At 39.1% G+C, this 23,933-nt stretch overlaps 2 protein-coding genes across 2 annotated transcripts in view; one reads left to right on the forward strand and one right to left on the reverse strand.

The window, feature by feature from the left end:
• The first annotated feature begins 14,519 nt into the window (after nt 1-14,519).
• FANCD2OS (FANCD2 opposite strand) lies at nt 14,520-15,862 on the forward strand. Its single transcript, XM_089531279.1, has one exon. The coding sequence runs from the start codon at nt 14,540-14,542 to the stop codon at nt 15,068-15,070; it is 531 nt and encodes a 176-aa protein (XP_089387405.1). The 5' UTR covers nt 14,520-14,539; the 3' UTR covers nt 15,071-15,862.
• A 5,085-nt stretch (nt 15,863-20,947) lies between these two features.
• Nucleotides 20,948-23,933, reverse strand: part of BMPER (BMP binding endothelial regulator) — a 231,281-nt gene continuing 228,295 nt past the window's right edge. The window contains exon 15 of the mRNA XM_089532445.1: nt 20,948-23,434. Within this exon, the coding sequence (XP_089388571.1) occupies nt 23,253-23,434 (182 nt within the window). The 3' untranslated portion in view covers nt 20,948-23,252. The remainder of the gene's footprint in view (nt 23,435-23,933) is intronic.

Below are 23,933 nucleotides of genomic sequence, written 5' to 3' on the forward strand. Positions count from 1 at the left end.
TTCTGGACTAGTGCCGTGACTGAAAAAATAACCCATAATTTAAAATGAGCTAAAAGACTGGAGACAGACAACAAAAGTGCATACTTGTGGTACAATTTTGCTGTATATGCTGACAGAGATGCCTCCCCATATAGCCCTCTGCCCTCACCTATCATATCATTTAGAGACATGTCAAAATAATATATGATGCTGGTTGTTCATGTCTGTACTGCTGAGATTCGATTTGAGGGTTGAAGAACTGCCATCTGCCTAATGATCAAATCTTGTAATCTAAGAATAAGGAGATGAATATAATAAAGCTGTAAACCTCACCAAACAAATAAACAAAAAGCCAGCCCTCAAGCACTGGGATATCCTTCCCCCAGAGAAGTGGCAAAGGCCCTTTGCTTGCATTGTTTAGTAGATTTGCAAGTTGCTTATGATCTGGTGAGCTTTAAGCATTTAAAATTGTAATTGGGATTCGCAATCAATTATATGCCTCAAAGAATATTGTGTGTCTGCTGGGGGGAGATGGAAAACTACTGGTGGGGGAAGGAATGGAATGGACTATCCTTAAACAAGGCTTGCCTGTCTGTATGGCTAGTTGGTTGAAAGGTTCAATAAGAGCACTCCAAATTGCAGGATTGTATTACAGGTCTCACAGAGCCAATGTGGTGTCGTGGTTTGAGAGTTGGACTTGGACACTGGGAGATCATGGTTGAAATCCCCACTCTGCTGCCATGGAAAAAATGCACTGGGTGACTTTGGCCAAGTCACATTCTCTCAGCTTCACATGAAGGCAAAGGCAAACTTCCTCTGAACAAATCTTGCAAAGAATACCCTGTTATAGGTTCGCCTTAGGGCAGTGGTTCTCAACCTTCCTAATGCCATGACTCTTTAATACAGTTCCTCATGTTGTGGTGACCTCCAACCATAGAGGAGCGGTGTCTTGGTTCCCAAGACCATCAGAAATATGTGTTTTCTGATGGTCTTAGTCAATCTCTATGAAAGGGTTGTTCAACCCCCAAAGGGGTCACGACCCACAGATTGAGACCCTGCTTTAGGATCTCCATAAGTTAGAAAAAACTTTAAGGCACCCAACAACAACAACAACTTGTAATAGGCTAAATCTAACATTAATGTTGCCTGAGTAACCCTAATCTTACAAACAAGAATCACCAGTGGAATTTATGGAGAAATGACCACTCAGAGATTTTCCCAGTATAGGCCAGTGGCGTCACTAGGGTTGGTGTCACCTGGTGTGGCAACTTATGGTGTCATCCCCCCATTGACCTCCTCCTGTGCTACACCCATATAGAATCCTTAGTAATGTTTTTTGTACAAATTTACTCATAAATCATAGTTCTCATACATCACTGAATCTAAGGGTAATAGTTGTGATGTAAACAATTGGCAAAATTAAAATTATCTTTAAATTAAAATATGATATGCACAGAATAAATGTGTTTACTTATATAATTTCATGTAATTAAAGCAAACATTTGGTAAAATTTGATGTTTTTAAAGAAAAAAATTATTTTTTATTTTTTAAAAAAATTGAAAAATAAATTTTGAAAATTTAATTTAATTTTTTTTAAAAAAAAAACTGGGGCATCTCCTTTCTCCTCCTACTGACCTCCTACTCACACTCATATCATCTCTTCAGCTTTTAAAAAAGATACAGGCAAATGCCACAGCCCGTTTCTGCCAAAATGCAGAAATGTTTGAAGAAGAGTGGTGTCATCCCTTTGGGTGTCACCTGGTGTGGTCCTCACCTCCTGCACCCCCTAATGACACCACTGGAATAGACTAATTTATCAGACAGGGGATTTATTTGTAAACTACTGGGAGCATTATTTAATGTCAAGGGCAGCATTAAAATAAATATCAATAAATATCTCAAAGTCATTAATTGATTAAAAATAACACATTCAGAACTGAAGATAGTTTCTAGATGAGATGAAGTTGGTAGGACCAAACCATACACTCACATTTCTTTGTTCCCATTGTCAAATCTTCACACAAACCATGCAAGTTGTTGAAGCATTAAAAATCTAACAAACTCTGATTAGCAGAAATGGCAGTGGGAAGGACCCACTGTATATAGTCATGTATAAGTCTAGAAATTTTAGTCAAAAAATTGACCCAAAAAAACCTGAGTCAACTTATCCATGGGTCAATGTAAGTACCAAACTCTAACTCTTACCCAAAAAAGTGAACCAGCCTGTGATAAAAGGCAAGCGCTTAATCTGTCTTGGAAGCATTGATTCCCCTCTATTCTCTCATCCATCCAGCCTTTAGTGTGAACACAGTGATGTCTGCTTAAATTTTGTAAGATGTTTGGCATTACCGTATATACTTGACTATAAGTTGACCTCATGTATAAGTCGAGGACAAGTTTTGGGGCCAAAATTGTGGATTTTGCTATGACCCGTGGATAAGTTGAGGGTTAAAATTTAGGGGCATATAACAAAGGAACTAGAGGATGATGCAAAGCAAAACAATGTCAAAGAACTTATAACATTCCAGCAGACATAACTCTTTCTGCTTATTCTTAAGGCTGCATGGATGAGAAAGTAGAGGGGGCCAATGCTTCACATAATATACTCTTGTTTTTCATCAGGAGATGGTTCCTTCTTTTAAATAAGAGTTAAGATACAGTACTTACATTGACCCGTGGATAAGTCAAGTCAGTTTTTTGGGGTCAATTTTTTGACCTAAATTTCTAGACTTATACATGAGTATATGCAGTATTTCCTTTTGCTTCATTCTTTACATCCTTTTCTAGATGCCCCTAGGTTTTACTCTCAACTTATCCGTGCGTCATATCAAAAACCATAATTTTGGCCCCCAAATCTGTTCTCAACTTATAGATGAGTTTGACTTATAGTTGAGTATATATGGTATATGCTATGGGTGATGATACCTGTTTCATATATTCTTCCCACTCTCTAAAAATTAACATCTGACTAAGGGGAGTTTGTTTTTCCCAGTGGGGAGAAAATGACACTTTCCCCCATCTTTGACGCCACTGAAGAACATGTGTTCCTTTAGGGCATGCTAAACTGTCACTTTTTCTGTAGGAGGAAAGGAAGGAAGAATGGACAGATTGGAAAGGAAAAAATGAATGCAAGCTCACTGATAGTGGCAAATTTTGCCCTGCCTAGAAATCATGCAGCATATTGCCCATGAAAGAACCAGACTGAGACCAAGCATGAGGATGGTTGAAGATCTGAAGGCCGTAGTGGCAAGTTTTGAAGCAAGTGAAGCTGAAGGCACTTCCCAGATTAATGTGTGATTTAAAACAAACTCAACTTATCAATGTTGAATTGCTCATATCAACTGTCAGGGGGGGGGGGGGGGAGAGACTACCCCAGAAGCAAAAAAAAAAAAAATGTATGTTAAGATAAGATGACTACTGGACCCAATTTACTGGGGGAAATTTTATTTCATTGTTTATTTTATTTTATTTTACTAATCTCTTGCCTTTCTCCTGGCATGCCACTCAAGGCAGTAGGCTAAAAGAAGATAAACTCTATAACCCTGACAATAAAAATATTGAAACACAATAAGCAAATTATTAGATTAAAATGCTGCTAAATGTTTTAAAAAATGTAAAATCATTTACAAATATAACAATGGAGAAAAAAACACCGTCCTCCCCATTAAGACTCCCAAAAACCAATTAATGATTTAAAGGCTTCCCCCTTTGACCACTCCTACCGCACTACTAATTAACATTAAATGCCTATTTGAATATAAAGGTCTTTGCTTACAGCCTAGCATCTGAAGGAAGGGAATGTCACAACCTTGGAGCAGCCACCAAACAGGCTCCCTGTCCTTATTGTGTATGACAGTAGTGTGGATCAAGAAAAACCATTCCCCAAAATATGACCCTAAAGGGCATGGCAGGCTTTTTACAGATTTTTAATTTTGTTTTTTAATTTGAGAATTAATTTTGATACATCTAATATCAACATTATTTTTAGCCTTTTTAAAATAACAGAATGTGTATGTTGTAGAGGCATAAATGTATTATTGCTCATAAGGAAATATAGTAATAGTGGTACATATCCATCAGTGGGAAGGCGAGGGGAGTCACTAGTATAATTTTTGTTTAGTAGTATAGGTAAGTAAGCTTTTGTTATTATTATTGATATTTATTGGAATGTTTTATGTTGGTATGTTTTAGTTAAATGTATAAAATGTACAAAAATTTGTTTGTGTTAAAGTTTAATAAAAACTTTTTTTAAAAAAAAAGGACTCAAAATTCTGCAGCCAAGTTCATACATTAAATTAAAGTAAATGACATGTTAAATGAAATATTACTTTTTTGACAACAGCCTCTAAGATATGGCTTTTTTTGACTGCATACTCCCACTCTCACAAAGAAAAAACAACCCCGAAGCTGCAAACAGATGTTCAGCGAGGAATGTCTGCTCTTTTTAGTCAATAATTTTGGCTGAATGGTGCTTGCTTATCACTTTTATGAGTTATAACCTCCCCCTTAAAACTTGTCTCCCTGATTGCTGTCAGTTTCAAAGATGAGGAAAATGTGACACAAGAAGAAGAAGAAGAGGAAGGGGGCTTTGATTAGTGAGTGTGTAATTCTGCTTTGAATAATAAAATGCAAGTTTAACAGGAGAGCTATATGTGGTGCTAAAGGAATACCTGTATGGAATAACAGTGTTTGGTTATACAGCTGATCATTTCATTTCATTTATTTCACTACCTTAGTTTGGGCTCTTCTTTTGTGATCCCAATCTCTGCCAACTGCAAAAAGACAGCCAAGGGGAATGGGGCCAGAAAATGTGAGATCTGTCCTTTCAATCAACTGATCATGTTATTCACAGGCAGTGCAATGAGAGCAGTAGAGAATATTTTGAAGGTATACTGTGTGTGCATGTGTGTGTGTTTAGATTAGGCTCCTCTACATCACACCTCTGCTAGATGATAAAGAAACAGATGGAAAGCAGGAAAAACCATTAAATCTACTCACCCACTCATTCCCTAACATGGGCCCGATACAGACAGGCAAAAAGCGCCATCCTGGGGCTGAAATTAGGGCTCGGGAGAGCAGAGCATCCACATGCTCTGCGCTCTCTGGGTGCCATTTTGGCATACACGCATTCACATGGTGTGTGCCTTGTGTGCCACATCCATACGGGGTGGCACACAAGGGACATCACCGTGCCACTCCAGGGCGCTAATGGCACCTTGCCAGCTGCGTTTTGCAGCTGCTTTTTGGAGCGGATCATTGCTGCGCCCATGCGGTTGCTGTGGCAATGATCCAGGGGAGAAAGGAGTGGTGTCTCACCGCTTCTTCTTCCCCGTCTGTTCAGGGCTATAATCTAAAAATAGGCAGGTTTTAAACAGTGTCTATCCATCTATCCTGATATTGAACAAAAATTTCATAACTTGCTTCATCTTGCTTTTATTTGACCAGTTGAGAAGCCTTTTTACTGCTGACTGAAAGACCCCACAAATCTATTTCCTATCATGAATTCAGATGTAGTTTTGTTGGGAGGAAGGAGGCTAAAATAATCACATTAGATGGCTGCCATCCTAATGTAGAAATCCAGGTTGGAAACACACCTTGGTTCACTAAGAGGCAGTACGGACCGACACTTTATGCTGGCCTGACTGTGGAATAGGACTGAACTAGGGCTGAGCATCCACATGCCCTCAGCCCTTGTTCTGCTGCTTGGCTGCCAGCATGGCCCATGCCAGTCCATACAGAAAGTGTCATGATGGTGTCTGTGGCACACAGTGCCCAAACAGAGCTGGCTGGAAGAGGCATCATCATGGCATACAAACGCGCCAATGATGCCCCTTCTGCTGCCACTGCAGATAGCTCATCCTGAAATCAGAACAAGGAACCCAGCATGTGACCATCACTGGGAGCCTCATTTGGACCTCATAAGCAAGTGAGCTGTGTTGGTGGCAGACATACTGGGCAGCCCAGCAGGACACCCATGTAAACAGCCACCATGGTGTAAAAACAGAGCCACAGAATAAGCACAGCACAGAATAAGTCCAAAATTGTCCTATTAATATATAGGATAATACACTACCATCAACATGCACTATGCAACTGGGCATACTGTATATCTTGTAAGAGGGAAACTCATAAAGGATGAAAAGGGAAGGGGAGGTTAAGGTAAACAAGGAAAGATAATATGATAAAGGTAAGCAGGAAAATAATATGCCATCATTCCAGTTACAAATGCTTAAGATTGCAGGCTAAATTAGAGAAAGCCCTGGGAAACTGGATGGATGCCAAAGACTTCACAAAAATGGTGGATTCCAAGAGACAATTTGAAGTAAACAAGAAAGATGGTAACGCACAAAGTGTGATTAAAGACACATAAACATTGTTATTAATCACCTCATTTTCTCATGGCTAATGTTTTCAAATAATAGTGTGAGCATTATGAGCACAATCTACTAGCTTTTTCAGCACATGTCCCCTAGGGGGAAAATAGCTCCTTTTGTTCTTGCCCTGTGTTAGTAACTTCATAACTTTTCAGTTTGAAGGTCAATAAAGCTGAATTTTCACACAAAGGTCTTTTTTAATGAGCACCTTTGGCTGCTATAAACCTTTGGCTGAATAATACAAAATGATATTAAGGCACCCCTGAAAGGTGCTTATGGTTAAAATAGAATACACTTGCCCTTCATGACACCGATTATGCTTCCTTTAAAGTTAATCATCACATAAGCACCCAAGAAGTTCAAAATGGCATACTTTTTTTTCTAGGGCAGTACAATTTAGAATCAAACACAACAGGCCTTGTTTTGTTCCCGAGTTGATGCTTTGATACGTTAACAGAATTTAATAGAATTTGAAGAGACCAAAATATGTCAGCAGATATTGTTTTTTCTACATATTTCAGACATATACTGTCTTGACCACTAAGTGAAGTGCAATTAGAGATTCAGAATCAAACCAGGGGGACCTATGACTTATGGGAGCTATAGTCCTCACTCATCTAACCAGAGATGAAATAAGTTATATTTGGGCTGTTTCTCCCAGAAACCTCAAGCTAACCACTGGAGGAGGTTCTATGTGTTGTAATCGAAAATGCAGTCGAAATGTTCTGTACTTGACTCTCTGGATCGCTTGGGGTGTTCTTAAGCAAAGAGAAACTGTTGGCCTGGTATCTGCTGCACTGCAGCAGCACCACTGCAGAATGGCCCAAAACTACACTAGGGCTATATCAGGTAACATGAAGGAAGCAATGGAGTTTCATCTAACTGAGAAATCACAGCTTCTCTCAGGCTGCCTCAAGGCCCTCATCCACCTTTTATGAGCTGTCATCTAGTCTGTGTTGTCCGGCCTGAGCACAAAGTTCTTATCTCTGCTGGATGACTTTCCAACAAACATTTCTATGAATATTTTGGAAATAGCTACACTGTTGATTTCTTCAGTAAAAACAGAGTTATTTAAATTTAAATTAAAAATATATACAATCCAGGTTTTTTTATGGGCAGTATTTCAATAAAATAAGATTATATGCAGGAAAAATCTGTACGGTACATAGGTTCTTCCCATCATATTTGAACAGAAGGAAAGCAAACATGTCCCCCTAGCAATCAAATTAAATGCTTTTGCCCTTTCCGTGCTTGGATATGTTTAAGTGGTGATAAGAATAGGGATTAGTTTTTCTTCCTGGAAGGGTTTAATAAATAGTAAAAGGCATTGGTTACACATTTTCCAAAACTGCAGAGCTAATAATCTCCCAATAAATACATTTCATCTCTGACTAGTATGATTAGACATGCATTTGTATCAAAACAGTGGTTTCTAATCTTTTAAATAAAATGAGGGAGACTTGTTACTATGTTTCATCTATACATCATGAGACTGGACTGCAAATCTTTAAAGAGCCAGAAGTCTAAACTTTGAGCACTTTTCTAAATGTTCTTTTTGTAAGGGCATGAATTCATTTCCCCTTATTTCTCCTAATCTATACCTCATGCAAGATTTGGTTAAAGCTACAACAACTGTACCAGCAAGACCCACACTGCCAGAAATGTAGTGAATTGCCTGCCTTGCTTCAATAACTCACATTCATTTATTCTCCATATTTTGGCTGTGTATTTTGGACAGACATAGATGATTGGTTTTCTTTTGTAACTTATTGAAGTGTCAAACCATGCCTGAGAATCGTGACTGAAAATCTATGGACTACCAAGTGAATAACTGCAAAATTTGTGAATGTCTGCCAATTCGATATATAGCAAAGTGTGTGTATCTTTGAGAAGCAAAGTAAGATTTTCTAGGTCTAGGGTGATTTGGATGGTAAAAATTGTGATATTTTCAGAAGCATTTTTAAAAAGCACAACAGAGATTTGCGAACACTTCTGAGTACCCACTCCAGATGCGGCATCACAAGAAAGATGTATGCTTCAGAATCCTAACAAAATTATCTCCAGCACTGTTTTGAATGTTATATCAGAAACAGGAATTAAGAACAAAGTGATTCTCCCAAATTTACATTCTGAACACATTTTACTTAGAGACCATTAATTATCATGATGAAATGAGGTATCATAATAATATTTTTGACCTTTTATAGTGCCTAGATTGAGGGAAATAACAGTATCACTCTACTCTGCTTTTCTCAGACCTCATCTGGTCAGAGTGGTCAGACCAGTTCTGGGCACCACAATTCAAGAAGGATGTTGACAAGCTGGAGTGTGTTCAGAGGAGACCACCAAAATGGTAAAAGGTCTGGAAATCATGTCCAATGAGGAGTGGCTTAGTATGTTTAGCTGAGGAAGAGAAGGTTCAGAAGTGACATGATAACCATGTCACCATGTTTAAATATTTAAAGGGATGTCAATGTGGATGGAACAAGTTTGTTTTCTGCAGCTCCAGAGACTAGGATAAGGAGTAATGGATTCATACTACAGGAAAAGAGATTCCACCTAAACATTAGGAAGAATGTCTTGAAGAGCTGTTAATGGAGACTTCCTTGCAAGTTTTTAAACAGAGGCTGAATGACCATCTGTTGGGAGTGCTTTGATTGTGTCTTCCTGCATGGCAGGGGATTGGAATGAATGGTTTTATGGTCTCTTTCAACTATATGATTCTATGATTTACTGCAGCAGTGGACATCTGTCAGAGGTTGGGGACCACATTGCCCACCTGGAATAGACATTAGAGGGGTGTATGCTCTGCTGTGCCCACCGGCAAGAAAATTCATAAGCATGTAGGGTTTTGTGCCTCCAAATACCCTGTCTAGAAGTGACCTAGATGTCAAGATCTAGTTCACTCTATTATAAAAAATAAATGGCCAGGAAGAAGCCAAAAACATGGTGAGATTCAAGCCCCGGGGACCACAGAAATACTCCACATAAGGTCAATGGGATGCATTTTAATATTCCCAACCTTGTGGCTTTTCTCCAGCTACCCTTTGACTCAGCTCTCACAATAATAGACTGTGGGGCGGTACACACAGGCCGCAAAACGCCACCCCTCTTTCCTGTGCCGCGTTGCCGCAGCAAACATACAGGATGGCAACGCGACACAGCAAAAAAGGGGCCACCCTTATGACACCACTTCTGCCCAGCTCCGGCGCCCTTACATCACAAGGCTGTGCCCCGTGTGGATGGTGCTGCAGCCTTGTGACGTAACGGTGTCGATATTAGGGCTTGGAGCATATAGATGCTGTGCTGTAATGAGCCCTAATTTGGGTGTCAGGGCATCACAAAGTGCCCGTGTATACCGGCCTACAGAGACTATTCAAGGAAAGCTGTGTGTATCATTCAGTTATTTGTCAGTGGGTAAAAGTCACAAATGTCAGAATCTTTTCCTTTTTTTCAAATCAAGTTAACAAAGAATAAAACTAAAAATATTTGAAAAGTGCACAGAAATATGGTATTAACAATTGGGAAAATGTGTAAAAATGTGTATATTAAGAGAGATTTCTAAGAACACATCCTTTTGGAACATGTGTCAACATGTGCATAAACTTCTATGTGGGAAGGGGGGAAAGATTTACAACATGTAAATAATGCTGGTGTCATTCCAAGAAACAGAATGAAAATTAGAAAATCCTTTCATGCCCTTACTAGAATTTATTCTGTCTTTAGCTCTCATATAACAACTCACCATTAGAGCATTCAAGTATATCAAGTACAACACTTGAGAAAGAGTAATGGGAATGCTCATTATTGATAAACTGTCTTAAATGAGAACACTCATGTTCAGAGCTCTGCAAAAAAAGTTTATTGTAAAAATAAAACATGTGGTGTCTATATCATATACAGTTGCCTTCTTTTCAGCATTTGTCCAAGGAGAGTTGATGAAACTTGATGCCCTTCAGATAAAATCAGTCATTTAGGTGCTACAAAATTAAACTTTTCACTTTTAAAATGAAAAGCATGCTTAGAGCAGAAGCACATCAATTGGGATTTATATCCCAAAGATAATGGTTTGGGCCTATATAGGTCAAAATTCCAAAATAAAGTACAGCATTGCCTTATTTTTTTTCTTTAAAAACATAATGTCTAAATGGAAATGAAACACTTGATGTCAGCTTTTACTTCCTCCCCACCCCCCAAACAGAACACATAATGATGAGTCATTTCACATATGTTTCAATGCTAGTTTTATTACTTAACCAATGAAATTGATGTGTAAACTGATGACAATTGAATATTGCTAGTTGGGATCCGAGAAATCATATCCAGAGTTCCCTGAAATGCGTCTACCATTAGGTGGTGAAGCAGCTACCTCTGATGACAGATGCTTTGGGGGGGGGGGGGCACAGCTGTAGGGATGCCTGGCTTTTCCCTTGTGAATGATCTTGTTCTTTCCTCCAACTGGAGGACAGAGATGTGTATATAGTACTATATACCTGTGCCTCGCTTGTTGTGGAGAATGCTATCTTATCATCAGTGTGGAAGAAAGACTAAGGGCTATATACAGATTGGGAGAAAGGGGAGGCGAGACACCACCCCTTTCTGCCCTAGATGGAGACTGTGGCAACCAAATGCCATGGCCTCAGGGAGGCCTAAAAAGAACCCACTTCCGGCAGGTTCTTTTTAGGCCACATGCAGAGTGCCATTGGTGCACTCGTGTGCAATGATGACGTCTGCATGGTGCAGTGCTATTTGGCCACGAGGCTGTACTGTGTGGATGCCATCATCACATGCCCCGTATGGACGGGTATGCGCAATGATGGTGGCCAGGGTGCAAGGTAGGGTTACTGAGCATGTAAACACACCACACCCGCACACCCCTAGTTTGGGCCCAGGTTGATACAAAGCACCCATCTGTCGAGCTCCTAAATTTCCAGTCCATTCATCTTGTGCATATGGACCTCGGAATGGGGGCATTATCTTCCTCTCGACGTCATGGAGCAAAATCACTTGTGCCAGCCCTGAAAAATCCAATCATGTAATGAGCCTTTCTTGCTATGACTTTCTCACTAAAAATCTGCCCTGGGGCAACAGGGAATAGTACAAAATGATGTGGGATGGAGTGGAATAAGCTGTGCTGGGGTGAGAGGATCAGCAGAAATTGGAGACTAAAACTTTCATGTGATCCTTTCACGTGTAAACATCTTTCTCATTGCTGCCCACAATGTTTAGGGTGATGCAAAGGACTATGTATGTTCTAGAAAGAAATAAAATACTTTAAAGTTGTGGTGCATGCACTTCAAGTGTGTGGGCAGTTTATATACACAATATACAGTTTAAGCACTAGGTGGCATTAAACAATTGTATCTGGAGGGAATTAAGTATTTTAGGGAAAGTTATGTGGATAATATAATCATTATTATTACTATTATTATTTCACTGGGTGGCAATGCTTTTGATTCAATTTTGGTGGAATCAGGTGTTCCTGCTATCTCTTCTCATTGGAATAAGGTTCTTGTCTTGTTTATTAACCGTTTTGTCCTCTAATACAGCAAATGTACACAACATGCCAACAAATATTAGGCCAAATAGTGTTGTTGTTTTTTATAGAAGGCAGAACCTAAATAAAAGTGACTTGTGGAAATATTTTCAAATCACTCTTATGGCCTTATTTTCTTAAGTATATATTAATAGCATTAAGTATTGCTGTAAATTTTTTTAAAAAATTAAGGTGCATTAATTACTCTACATGGTCATTTGTCTTCACTGGACAATGCTGAGGGTTACATTTTGATGTATCAGTAGGAAATAAACCAGTCCATTGCCTTTACCCACTGTTCATGTCAGAAGCAAATGGCAATGTATTATTCAAACTGCCTGAAGAATCCCCCACCCACCCTCTTTTTTGTTTTTTATATTCCTAAATTATTGTCATTATCATCTCTAAATGTGTATCTGGTTTTGCATTTTCCTTCAACAATACACACACACACACACACACACACTATATATATATTGCATTGATTTGATTAGGACGGTCTTCTGAATCAAATATAAAATTTATAATTGTGCAATCTGTTCATTAAGTACTTCTTTAACCAATAATGGTGATGTCTTTCCAGTGATTTTCCAAGTAATTATAAAATAATTGCCATTCTTTTTGTATGCACCCTCTGTTCTCTCTTTCATCCAACATGTGATTTTATCTAGCTCTGCCATTACATATAGTTTAATTAGCCATTGTGCTATTGTTGGTGTTCCCTCTTTTTTCCGCATCTTAGCATATATTATCCTTGCACAAGTTAGCATGTAAAAAACCAATTTCCCGTACTGCTTTTCTATTTCTTTCTCAATTATTCCCAATAGAAAAACCTCCGGTGCAAAGGCTACATCTATTTTAAGTTCTTTTGTTATTAGGTTATGAATTTCCATCCATTTTTTTTAACTTTGGGGCACATCCAACATAGGTGGTAATACTAATAGTTGTGACATAAACAACTAGCAGAATTGGAAATTATACCTTTAAATTACAGCATCATAAACATATCAATATCTCAGTGCATTTACATATACATAGTTTTTCATGTGGTTGAAGTGAAAATTTGGTAAAAAGTGATGTTTTTGAAGAAAATGTTTAAAGAATTTTTTAAATTAATCTTTTTTTAAAAATTAAAATTTAATTTTTAAAAAACTTGGGACCTCTCCCTTTCTTCAGCCACTGAGCTTCACCACACTCATGCCATTTTTTCAGCATTTCAGTGGGACACAGGCAGATGCCACAGTCCATTTCTGCCCCAAAGAAGACGTCTGAGGAGCAATGGTGTCACCTGGTGTGGTCAGCACTCCGTGTACCCTTTTAGTGATGGCACTGTCTTTCAGACTACATAGTTATAGCATCATGTTTCCTCTTTAAATGACATGGTGAAATCTTGTAGAATTGTGGCTGGTAAGGCACTGAATCTTTTTGGCTGAGAATTCTGAATGCCCCCCCCCCCCATCCCCTGCAAACTGCAAAACACACAGTTCCATAAGCTGATGCAATGGAAGTTAAAGTGGAATCATAGTGTTATAACTGTATAGTGTGAAAAGACTGGGGGTGCTAGCTGGTATTAGCCATTAAAGCCCAAAGATCAAATGGCTTTCTCTGAGATGAACCTGCCCTGCCAAGTCTTTTGGCTTAGCCTCAAAAGCCCTGACCTCTCTTCCGGCAGGCCTTTCCAGACTAGACCACCTCCATTTACCTGCCTCCCCCTCCCCACACACACTTTTTCTCCTCTTTTCTCCATCCTCATTTCCATCCTATCTGGACCCCGCTATAAACTTTCTACAAATCTCCTACCTAGTTTAATTGTTATTTTATACTATTGTTTTAATGTCCTTCTGGTTTAACCTCCTTTTAGTATTACTAGATTTTTATACTGGGGGGAGAGATAGGGATTTTTTTAGAATTTTTAACTGTATCTTGTTTTATTGTTGTAATCTGCTTGGATTCCGAGTGATTAAGCGGAATAATAATAATAATAATAATAATTAATTGAGATCAGGATCAAGCACAAACTAGCCTGCTAAGTAGTGGTGCCACAATTTATGCAAGCAAGATTTTAATGAGTCCTCTTGCTAGTGCTTTGGCATGGCTTCTTTTTGATCTTCATTATTGCTTTTTTACATGCCTAGTTCCTTTTAGATTGTAAGCCACTTTGCTTATTGCAAATAGAAAGGTGGGATACTAATGACAATAAAATAAAAGTAGAATTGTAGAATCAAATCAAAGTAAAACCATAGTGGTATAAATATGTAGTGGGAAAGGTCCTCAGCTCAGGTGCTGCTTCTAGAGTCTAAAGAGATGGGGTGTATTCAGGATGCAGGAGGAAAGTCATCAGACATGGCCTCCTGTCCTTTTCCACCAACCGAATTCCTCTGTTACATAAAAGGTCTCCCACAAGAGCCCTTTCATTGATAGGAAGCCGTATCTAGATCCAAAGCCATGCTGGGATGAGGAAGAAGGCCACTGTGTTCTTTCCTTACAATCTGTTCTGTGAGGGGAGGAGGAGCTTTTGGAACGCTGGCTTACTCTGTGTGTTCCAAAGTGAACGCATGTTCATAATGGGTTGCCGAGGGCGCCAGGCAAAGCAAAGATGTAACAGGAGCCTGGAGAGAGCAGGGTGGAAGTGGTGGGGCAGTGCTGACCATGGCCAGCGGGTACCAGCTTTGGGCACCCTGGTCCCCACTGGATGAGTCCCTGCAGTGGCTGCGGGGTGCCGTGCCCAGACCCACCAGCACTAAACACCCTTTCCGAGGTGGGCACAGTCCAGCAACTACTACTGACCTGGAGGAGCAGCTGTGTTTTCAGGGGCTCAATCTGGTGCTGGAGCCCAGTTTGAAGACCGGAGCCAGGCAACTGCCAGCCCCTGGGGTAGCTGGAGAGACCAAGGGGTGCAGCGGGCCTATACACAAGCCCCAGGCTGTGAGACTTACAGGACTCGACTCCGTCTTTGGGCACCTTGTGACGGCACAGCCTCCCCACTGGACAGGCTCACTGAGGGTTTCAGAGCGCTCAGCTTTTTGTCAAGTCATAAGCCCCCAGCAGCGCAGGCCCCATGGATTCAGGGAACCACAAGTGCGGATGGCGATGGCCATGTGCCGCCAAATGCTGCGTGCCATTCTCCTGCTTTATGCCACATATAAGAAGTGTGCCTTTGCTCTGCAACATTCCCGCTAAAAATCAAACTAGGACCCTTTCCAGACAAAGAAGTAACACCATGTCTGTGACATCATTTCACTGGATCCATCAATATATGTCTTACATGTCAGTCTACTTCCTGGAATAATCGACTCTTCTTCACCATTGCCAAGCTAAATGTCATCTATGAAGATAAACCATTTCCTTATTAGCATCCAAAGAATGCCATGTCACTTAGATTATTTGCAGAAAGAAGAAATCTATCAGGTTTTTGACCTTAAACAAGAGCTTGCACGTGAGTATTTACAGATGCTGAGTACTCACACCCTTGCATTATCTGATTCACAAATGGAAGAAATAGAATAATACAGACAATTAAAAGAAAGCCTTTATGACTACATGGACCAACTGAAATGAATTTACACACATCTTTATTGAAAGACAGTCTTCAAAGCCTTGCACATCAATAAAAACATAATTTCCCCCCCAAAAGCTGCCCACCTATTCTTTTGAACATGAACAGATGGGACCTATATTAAGAGTGGCCATATTCTAAAATTGTTGAAGGACATGTATTTACAAAAGCAAAGGGAGAGTACATTTTGGACACTCAAGCTGGATTCTGACCCTAAGGAATGAGGCTGAAGAAAAATATAAATTAAGCCAATAATTCCTTAAACCAACAATGAATAAAAGACTACCACAAAATTCATCCAACATGCAGGTTTGTAGACTGCAAAATGGCAGAGGTTTCAGATATCTTGAATGAACTATTATTTATTTCTAATGCATGAAATGTAAGGCTTTCCTGGTCAAATCTCTGTATATGACTCCAAGGTTAAAACACTGAATACAAGAAATTTTCTTTCTTCTGAATCGATTTACCATGTCTGCATTAAAAAAAGAATCATTATTTGTTTACTGAAATGGATTAACTCTTCAGTGATGAGATTATATGAAGTCCAGATTCAAAGAAATTAATACCAGCTTTCTTACAGAAAAAAACTGAAAAGACACGACTTCAAGTCATGCAATTCTCCAATTTTTCTGTTGTCAGATAACTATCAAGAAGATGAGAAATGCAAGGTTGAAAGTCACACATTTCCAAGACATCTCTGTAGTTTTCTGATAAGCATCAACAGTTTGAAGACAAAAGATCTGAAGCCACAGTCTCAAATTTTGTATAGTTTCTGGTCATTATCAAAAAGCTTGGAAATGCAATATTTAAAGCCATGCGGCCTGCAGATCCATTACTCAACAGTTCTGCTGATCACAAAGAGAGATCAGAGCACTGAAGTCTAAACCAGATGACATAACTCTAACATCACAGATCTGTAGTATTTGCCTTAAAAATTCCAAATGAGTTATTTTTTGAGGGGGGAGAGCTTTAACACTACAAGTGTTTAAAAATGGATCTACAGAAATACAATACTGCTGATTAATTAACATCTACCTTTGCCTACTTTTGTTCTAAAAATCCACATGCCGACTTTACAACGGACAGATGTGGGCACGGCTTGGATCATCCTCAGTCGTCCTTCAACACAGTGATGGGAATTGTACAGCCTTCCAAAAGTTGTTGAATAGCAACCCCCAGCAGTCTAATAATGTGGAAGGCCATTCAATTCCTACTCTGCTTTAACACCATTGTAAACATGAGTGCATAACATACTCTATTGATTCAATGGTACTAAAGACTTATTGAGTCTATGTCTATCTCTGTACTAACCAATTATGGATATATTCTACCAAATGCTATCCATTTCTCTGTTAATGAATGAAGAGTGGGATCCCAGTTATGTTTTTTTAAAGACAGATGGATGAAATGCCTGTAGTAAGAAGCAGAAATCTAAATACATTTCTTTGTTTCTTCCCTGGCTTTACTTTAAAAAAGATTTTCACTCCCAATATGCTACACAGAGATCTCTCTTTTTGCCAATACACAGCATGAACCCAACAAATCTCTGAAGGAAATGAACAGTATTTCTTCCGCTTCAGCTGAAAAGAACAAGATTCTGGATGATGTATATGTGAGTTTATAAAAGACAGCTGTGGAGAAGAAGATTTCTATTCTACAGTATATCAAAATTCTCTCTCAGTTATATTTCTGTTCAGTGATGTGGAACTTCCCAGGTCACCGATGATACCTAAAAGGACTACCTTTTAATAAAACTGAAAACCATCTATCTAAAGTTGAAGACCACCAGTCAGATTAATGTGAATGACTCTTTAATCGCTAAACAACACGGTATCATGGCATATAAATTAGTTTTGTAGAATGTTATTGCACTGCAGTTCCCATCTGCCTTAGCTTGACAAAGCCTATGGTGACAGACAGGATTTGTAGTCCATCAACATTTGGAGGGCTACATGCTTCCCAACTCTGAAAAAACAGCAACTTGTTTCAAGCACAGCTTGCTACAAAGGGTCTGGGTAGCTTTGAAAATTAAAGGCATTTGCAATACAAATTAAAAATATATATATTTGTTCCATTTATTCATCTGAATACTGAAAGATAAAACTGAAAAATGAAATAAGGACATGAAAACAAGGCCTTGGACTTACTGCACTGTATACAGTTTGGAAATGGAAACCAATGTGATATCATTTATTGGAGTAAAAACAAACCATTCCTCTTTTCTTTTGTTACCTTCATTCAGAAAAGAGAGAGAAATCTACAGGATTTCTAAAACCAAAACATGAGTACTACTGCATGGTACATATAATGCATACTACACAGCAACAAATATGTGCTACATTTGCTTTTTATAACTGACTTTTACTGAACATGAACTTGTAAGGTTCAAAAGGGAATCTGCCATTATTAAAGATGAAGAACACAGCAATAAAAGGACTCCCAATTTATTTGAATTGGTAATGGTCACCAGAAACGCCAGATGAAGTTCATACGTATTTGACAGATTCAAAATAGGAATACAGGCAACTAATCCTTACTTTGTATTATTGAAAGGTGTGTGTTTCCAAATCTTAGATTTCTTAAGAAACCAAGATTTGAATTAGAACTGAGGACCAAGGGCAGTCACATTTTTGAAGAAATTGGCAGTACATGCATTGAATTCTTTCTTTTTTAATGGTTGAAATGTCTGCTGTGCATAAAATTCAGTTCTGCAAAAGAAGACTCTTTACATATAAAGTGGTTATAGTTGACAGAAGAGATCTGCAGAGCAGGACCTAAGCAAAGAAAGCCAGTTCAGTACTAAAATATACCTGGCATAAAAGAAGCTTACAATTCTGCTCTATGCATCTTTGGATTGTGTCTACCTGCTTGAACAAATAACATGGTTTTTTCAAAAAAGAAAATCCATGTTTTCAGCTAAATGGATGAAATGGGGAAGTAGATTTTCACCATGCCATTAAAAATACAAATTTGACATGAGTTGTGTACAACTGAAGAATGCAACTTAGAAGTAACTCTGAACAGTATCTAAAGGGAAGCTTTTTGATGGGTTTCCATTAAGGGAACCAGTGCTTTAAAAGCATACCTTTATCTTGCCACATCAAAGTACATCACATGGGTTTGGATCCTAGTAATATGATGCAGTTTATTTAAGTGGAATGTCATACTTAAGGAAAAAAATTAAAAACCACCCTTAAAATCATGTGTTGGCTGAAATTTATAGAAAGGCATGTTCTTTCCCCTGTATTCTTAGTAAATCATGACCTTTTCCTTGTGTGGTTGGCTATGCAAAATATGTGAAGCAACAATGATCTGTGTTACTAGTGCCATGCTTTCCTTTAGAAATTTATAACATTTATAACCACTGAACAAATAAGGTAAGTGATAATGACCAGATCCATACCTATAGTTTTATTCTGTTACATGGCACAGATAAATGATAAATGTAAATTGTGTATCAGCGTTGTCTAAAGGACTACAAATCTTGCCTTTACATAGGGATCTGAAAAGTTGGGCTGTTGGACAGGGGACACTGGAGACAACTGGGGTGCTGTCTGATCTGAGCTATGTTTTTGGAGAGTTTGGAAAAGTTCCTTTTTTGGCCTGAAACTCCCTGATCCTACAGCCAATAGTCATGATGGCTGGGGAGTCTAGAAAATGTGGGTCAAAAAAGGAACTCCCCCCCCTCCCCCCCCGGGATGGCCAGCTAGAGGAGGAGGAATGAGCTGGACCAGTTTAACTTGCTTAAAGCAAAGCTGGCAAGTGAGATCATTAATCCTAAACTGACTCAATTATTATCAAGTGAGTATTAGCCATGAAACACATGGATCGTATGAGGCGGCTTCTGACTGCTTTGGCATCATGGTATTTAGATGATGCGCACTCTCAAAGCAGCTGGAAGCCACACTGAGGCCATGCCAAGCCATCTTAAAAAGGAGTTGATTTAGGTCTAAGCAGGTGTGTGTGCCTGTGTGCCACCATGTCATTTGGAGTTGTAAGCTCTTCCTCTGTGTTTTGGCTATCGGACATCCCAGCTTCATATCTCAGATCATACTAAGGATCCCACACAAAAGATCCTATAGGAGAAGAAGGTGAGGGCATTGAAATTTCCCATCAAGCTCAAGCCTCCTCCTGAGGGTTTCAGTGCTTGATCTCAGCTCTCCAGATTCAGGGATGGTGCTAGACACAACACTCAGAAAGTATAATTTCTCAAAGAAGGACATAAATCCATAGAGTAAAGAACTGGGAAGTGCAGGAAAGTAGTCTCTTCTAGGCAATCTCACATTTCTCTGGCCCATCACAAACTCTTCTACATAACAATGGTACTAAGAGGTAAAAAATCACATCACTTCTTCATGATAAAAATTATTGGAGATTTTAAAATCTAAAGTGATACTAGAATAGAAAAAAAAGAATAGTCATTTTTTTGTGTTACAACTCATTAAGGAAAACCACATTTCAAATAGTGGAGAAGATACAGGCAGGCCAAGCCATGAGCCATTCCAAGAGTGTTCCTAGGCTCATCTGAAGACCCAGATGAAAACAAAGAATTGCCTCATCAGTGGACCATGCAGAACCTGGAAAACTAGCCACACTAGCAGCAGAATTCAGGGAATTTCATCTGGCCTACAAAAATGATCAGGGCCACATGCAGCCCATGAGTCATTCTTTGCTGACCCCTAGTGCAGGTTAATGATTTCTGGGATTAGTGACTAAGGGCTGGAACTGACAGGCCCAAAAGAGAAGCTTGGGTCTGTTCCAGCTGGAAACGGATTGGAACCCCCCTGTCTGCATGGCCCACTCCCAAGGCAGGCCATGGTCACAGGGGTCAACAGGCTCTGCCACGAGTCGGACTATGCTGGCTCCTTTTTGCTCTGCTCTGCTTTTGGCCGCTTTGGAGGCATGTGTCGTTTAATAAGCATGCCTTCAAAGCAGCCAGAAGCCGCTTCATTTGGCCCATCTGTTTGGGCCCTAAAAGATGTAGGAAAGTGAACATCTCCTATGTTTTATTTCTATTATTCTGATCTTGCTTTATGTTACCAGTCCCCATTCAGTTTAATTCCAAATCATTATGCATGTAAGTGGATGGTATGCATGCATATGTAGCTCCAGAGTAACTTCAAAGATATGAGGCTCCAAGAAATCTGAGTTAGCAGGCACCCTTATCAGTCCTTATCATTCAGTACTATATTTATCTGATTTTCCTCAACTGGGTTGCTTACTGGTGCCCAAATTCACCTACTTTAACGTGGAAAATAATTTTTATCTTGCTTCCACTGGCCTTGCTCAATTTTCACCAAAATTAAAAGTCAAACTTGCAGTCATTAGGAAAACTAAAACGTTTTTCAAAAATTGTGACGGTAAAGATTATAGAATTTTTTAGTATTAACAAGTGAATTTTTAATCTTTGCATTTAATTAAAAATAATAATATTCGTACGATGTATTTAATAAAGATGCGACTTTCCTTAATTTTAAATATTTATTTTCATTGGGTATCAGACATAACATATATGGGTAGATGCTTTTAAATATTTAAATAAACAGTTTTTTGCCTTTTGTAATTCAGCCTCTTACAGCACATAGCCCCTTCTCAGTGTTTTAAAAATATATAATGGGAAGTGAATATTGAACTCACGTATGGATCCTATTTCAGCTAACAAGAACTGACACAAATACATGACTGTGGAAAACAGTTGATAAGTTCACAGGAACAGTCTTTGACTCTTTGCTCCATTTAGTACATGTTCCTTTCTGGTCATATTTCTTAGCTGTTCTTACATGACCAGTGCAAAAGTCAGAAATTTTGCAATGAAGGTGGCTCAAATAGGACTTTTCTTTCTCCTACACTATCAACATGCTAGGATAACAAAATGGATCCACATTCATGAAGTAATGTCCATTGTAGATGTCATATACTGTAAATGGCAGTATCTTCATTATTTTTTTCTCCTTTTGTCCATTTGGTAATATGAAAACTGGTATGAACATATTGCCCTGTGGGCTGTATGCAGCTCTCCATGGCTATTTCTGAGGCCATCCACAGCCCCACTTGACTTGTTTTTCTACAAAAAAATATCCTCTGTACCACAGGTAGTGAGTGGGTAATTTTGCAACACATACCCCAGCTGTTTTAGGCTTAGCTGGTACCTTTTGAATCACCCTGTTTATTTCATTGTGGTTAAAAAGCCTCTCTTTGGCCTAAAAAGGCCTAGAGACCCCCCCCCCCCAACCCCTTAGGAGATAAAGTGGGGTTTTAACTCAACTAATTATCTCAGAGGTAATAAGGGGGGGGTTTGGGGACATGGCAAGGGATTGTAGCTGTCCAAGATCCAGTGGGAGGACCAATGTCATCTCCAAGCCTCTGGCTCCACTGACTTAAACATTATTCCACCCATGTGTAACAGCAGTGCCCAGGCAGGCAGCTAGGGCAATATTTAGTGGACTTTTGACAAAAAAGAGTGAAATATGGAATGCAGTGAAATACAGAATTTCTTTCCGTGAAGTTGCTCTTCACACCCGCTAAAGACTGCTCTAATTAGCTTACTTGCTAATTAGCTTACTTGCTGTTCACCGCTATGATCTTTGGAATAGCGGTATATAAATAAATAAAGGCAGACAAAACATTTTCTGTGTGTTCATACACAGGAACCTAAAAGTAACCTTAACTGGAAATTATATGGCCCTTGGAATATAGCCATGGAAGCTCGAAACATACTGGCTTGGCAGACTCACCCTGAGGGTAATTTTATGCCATCAAAAACCTGATTTAGTTCTGTAAATGAATTGCATGGCTTACAGGTTAGGATCATAGAAATACTTATACATAAACTTTATAGCAAAAAATATACATATGATAATTCATCCTTCTATAGTTTATATAAATGATGCCTATGTTCATACGTGTATCTACATGTATGCTTATGTATATATGAATATTGTTGTCGTTGTGTGCCTTCAAGTCATTTTTGATTTATAGTGACTTAAAGGAGAACCTATCGTAGGGTTTTCTTGGCAAGATTTGCTCAGAAGGGGTTTGCCTTTGCCTTCCTCTGAGGCTGTGAGAATGAGATTTGCCCAAAGTCACCCAGTGGGTTTCCATATTCAAGCAGGGATTTGAATCCTGGTCTCTGGGGTCATATTCCAATGCTCAAACCACTCTTTTGGAGGACTAATGTGTTAAACCTCAATGCCACGTTGATCAGTGGCCTCACTGAGGATATGGTGTGTAGTGGGAAAAGGGCATTCTTAATTCACTTCAGAACAGTGAGGGATGGCCTCTTATGCAATCAATGATGTGTGGTACTATGGCTCATTGGCTGAGGATTTATGGTTTCATCCCGTGAAGCATCCATGCAATGTTGTTGCCATTTCCTTCTTTTGTAATGGCAGGGGTATGGCAATTGCATTCTTCCTGTCTGATCTCGCTATGGACATGCACACATTGTCAAACTACTCAAGCCACAATTTGGGGGGAAATGTACTCTTTAGAGTATAACTCCCAGAATTCCTCACTCAGCATGACCACCTGGCTGAGGGGTTCCTGGAGCTGTGGTCCAAAAATATAACTTTTTCCAAGCTCTGACATAAAGACACAAGCCCATTTTGTATGAGCACACACATACATTATTTGGAATGATACATTTTCCCCCATATACACATATAAATATATGAGCACACTTTTTTGTCACTCTTTGTGACAGTACTTTACATAATCTGCCAACAATGCAGTCCTTCATTGGCTGTAAGCTTCAAAAGTTACCAAAGATAGCAGTTTCAAAGTCTTTGGTGCTAAAACCTAATGTCACCGCTGTGGACACAGAATAGGCTTAATGCATCTTCCTTTGTGGTGGACTAGGTTTGCAGGGCAGTGGCATCCTGCAACACATGGTTTATTGCAGGGACCGATTTCATTCCAGTTGTCGCAAGTCTTTACACATCCAGGACCACAGGTATCATAAACTGCACCATGTTTACACTGGGCTGCTGGAAGACAGATCAAAGAAAGCAGAGCATTATTGTGTGAAAAAGTTATGTGTGGTTGTTTACAATTCATTGACTGCATCCTGACTATGACCAACTTCCCATTTATATCAGTAGCTCTTCTCTAAGTATGACTAATCCATCCAATCCCACACATTGTAGATGCTTAGCACCTCAGTTCTACACGTCTTCCCACAAACTATCCGTGAGACATTAAACTATCAAAATACTATTTCACATGGAGGCAAATTGGTCAAATCCTCTGCAGAAATGGGTTTTTCAGATGCACTGGTGTCAATGAGAAATAATGCAACATTAATCTGAATGCAAAGTTGACAAAACACATCCTTTTTTTACTTTCGGGAAATTCCTGAAAGTAAAAAGGAATAGGGTTTGTCGACTTTGCGTTTGGATTAATGTCGTGTTATTTCTCATTGATGCAAATGTTGTCTGAAAAACTACCCGCTTTTGCGAGTTATTACTAATTTCTGTTTGGGTTAAT

Source organism: Sceloporus occidentalis, unplaced genomic scaffold, assembly GCF_023333645.1.
Source record: "Sceloporus occidentalis isolate IW3139 unplaced genomic scaffold, rSceOcc1.0.p SCAF_7, whole genome shotgun sequence".
In the NCBI taxonomy this organism is placed as follows: Eukaryota; Metazoa; Chordata; class Lepidosauria; order Squamata; family Phrynosomatidae; genus Sceloporus; species Sceloporus occidentalis.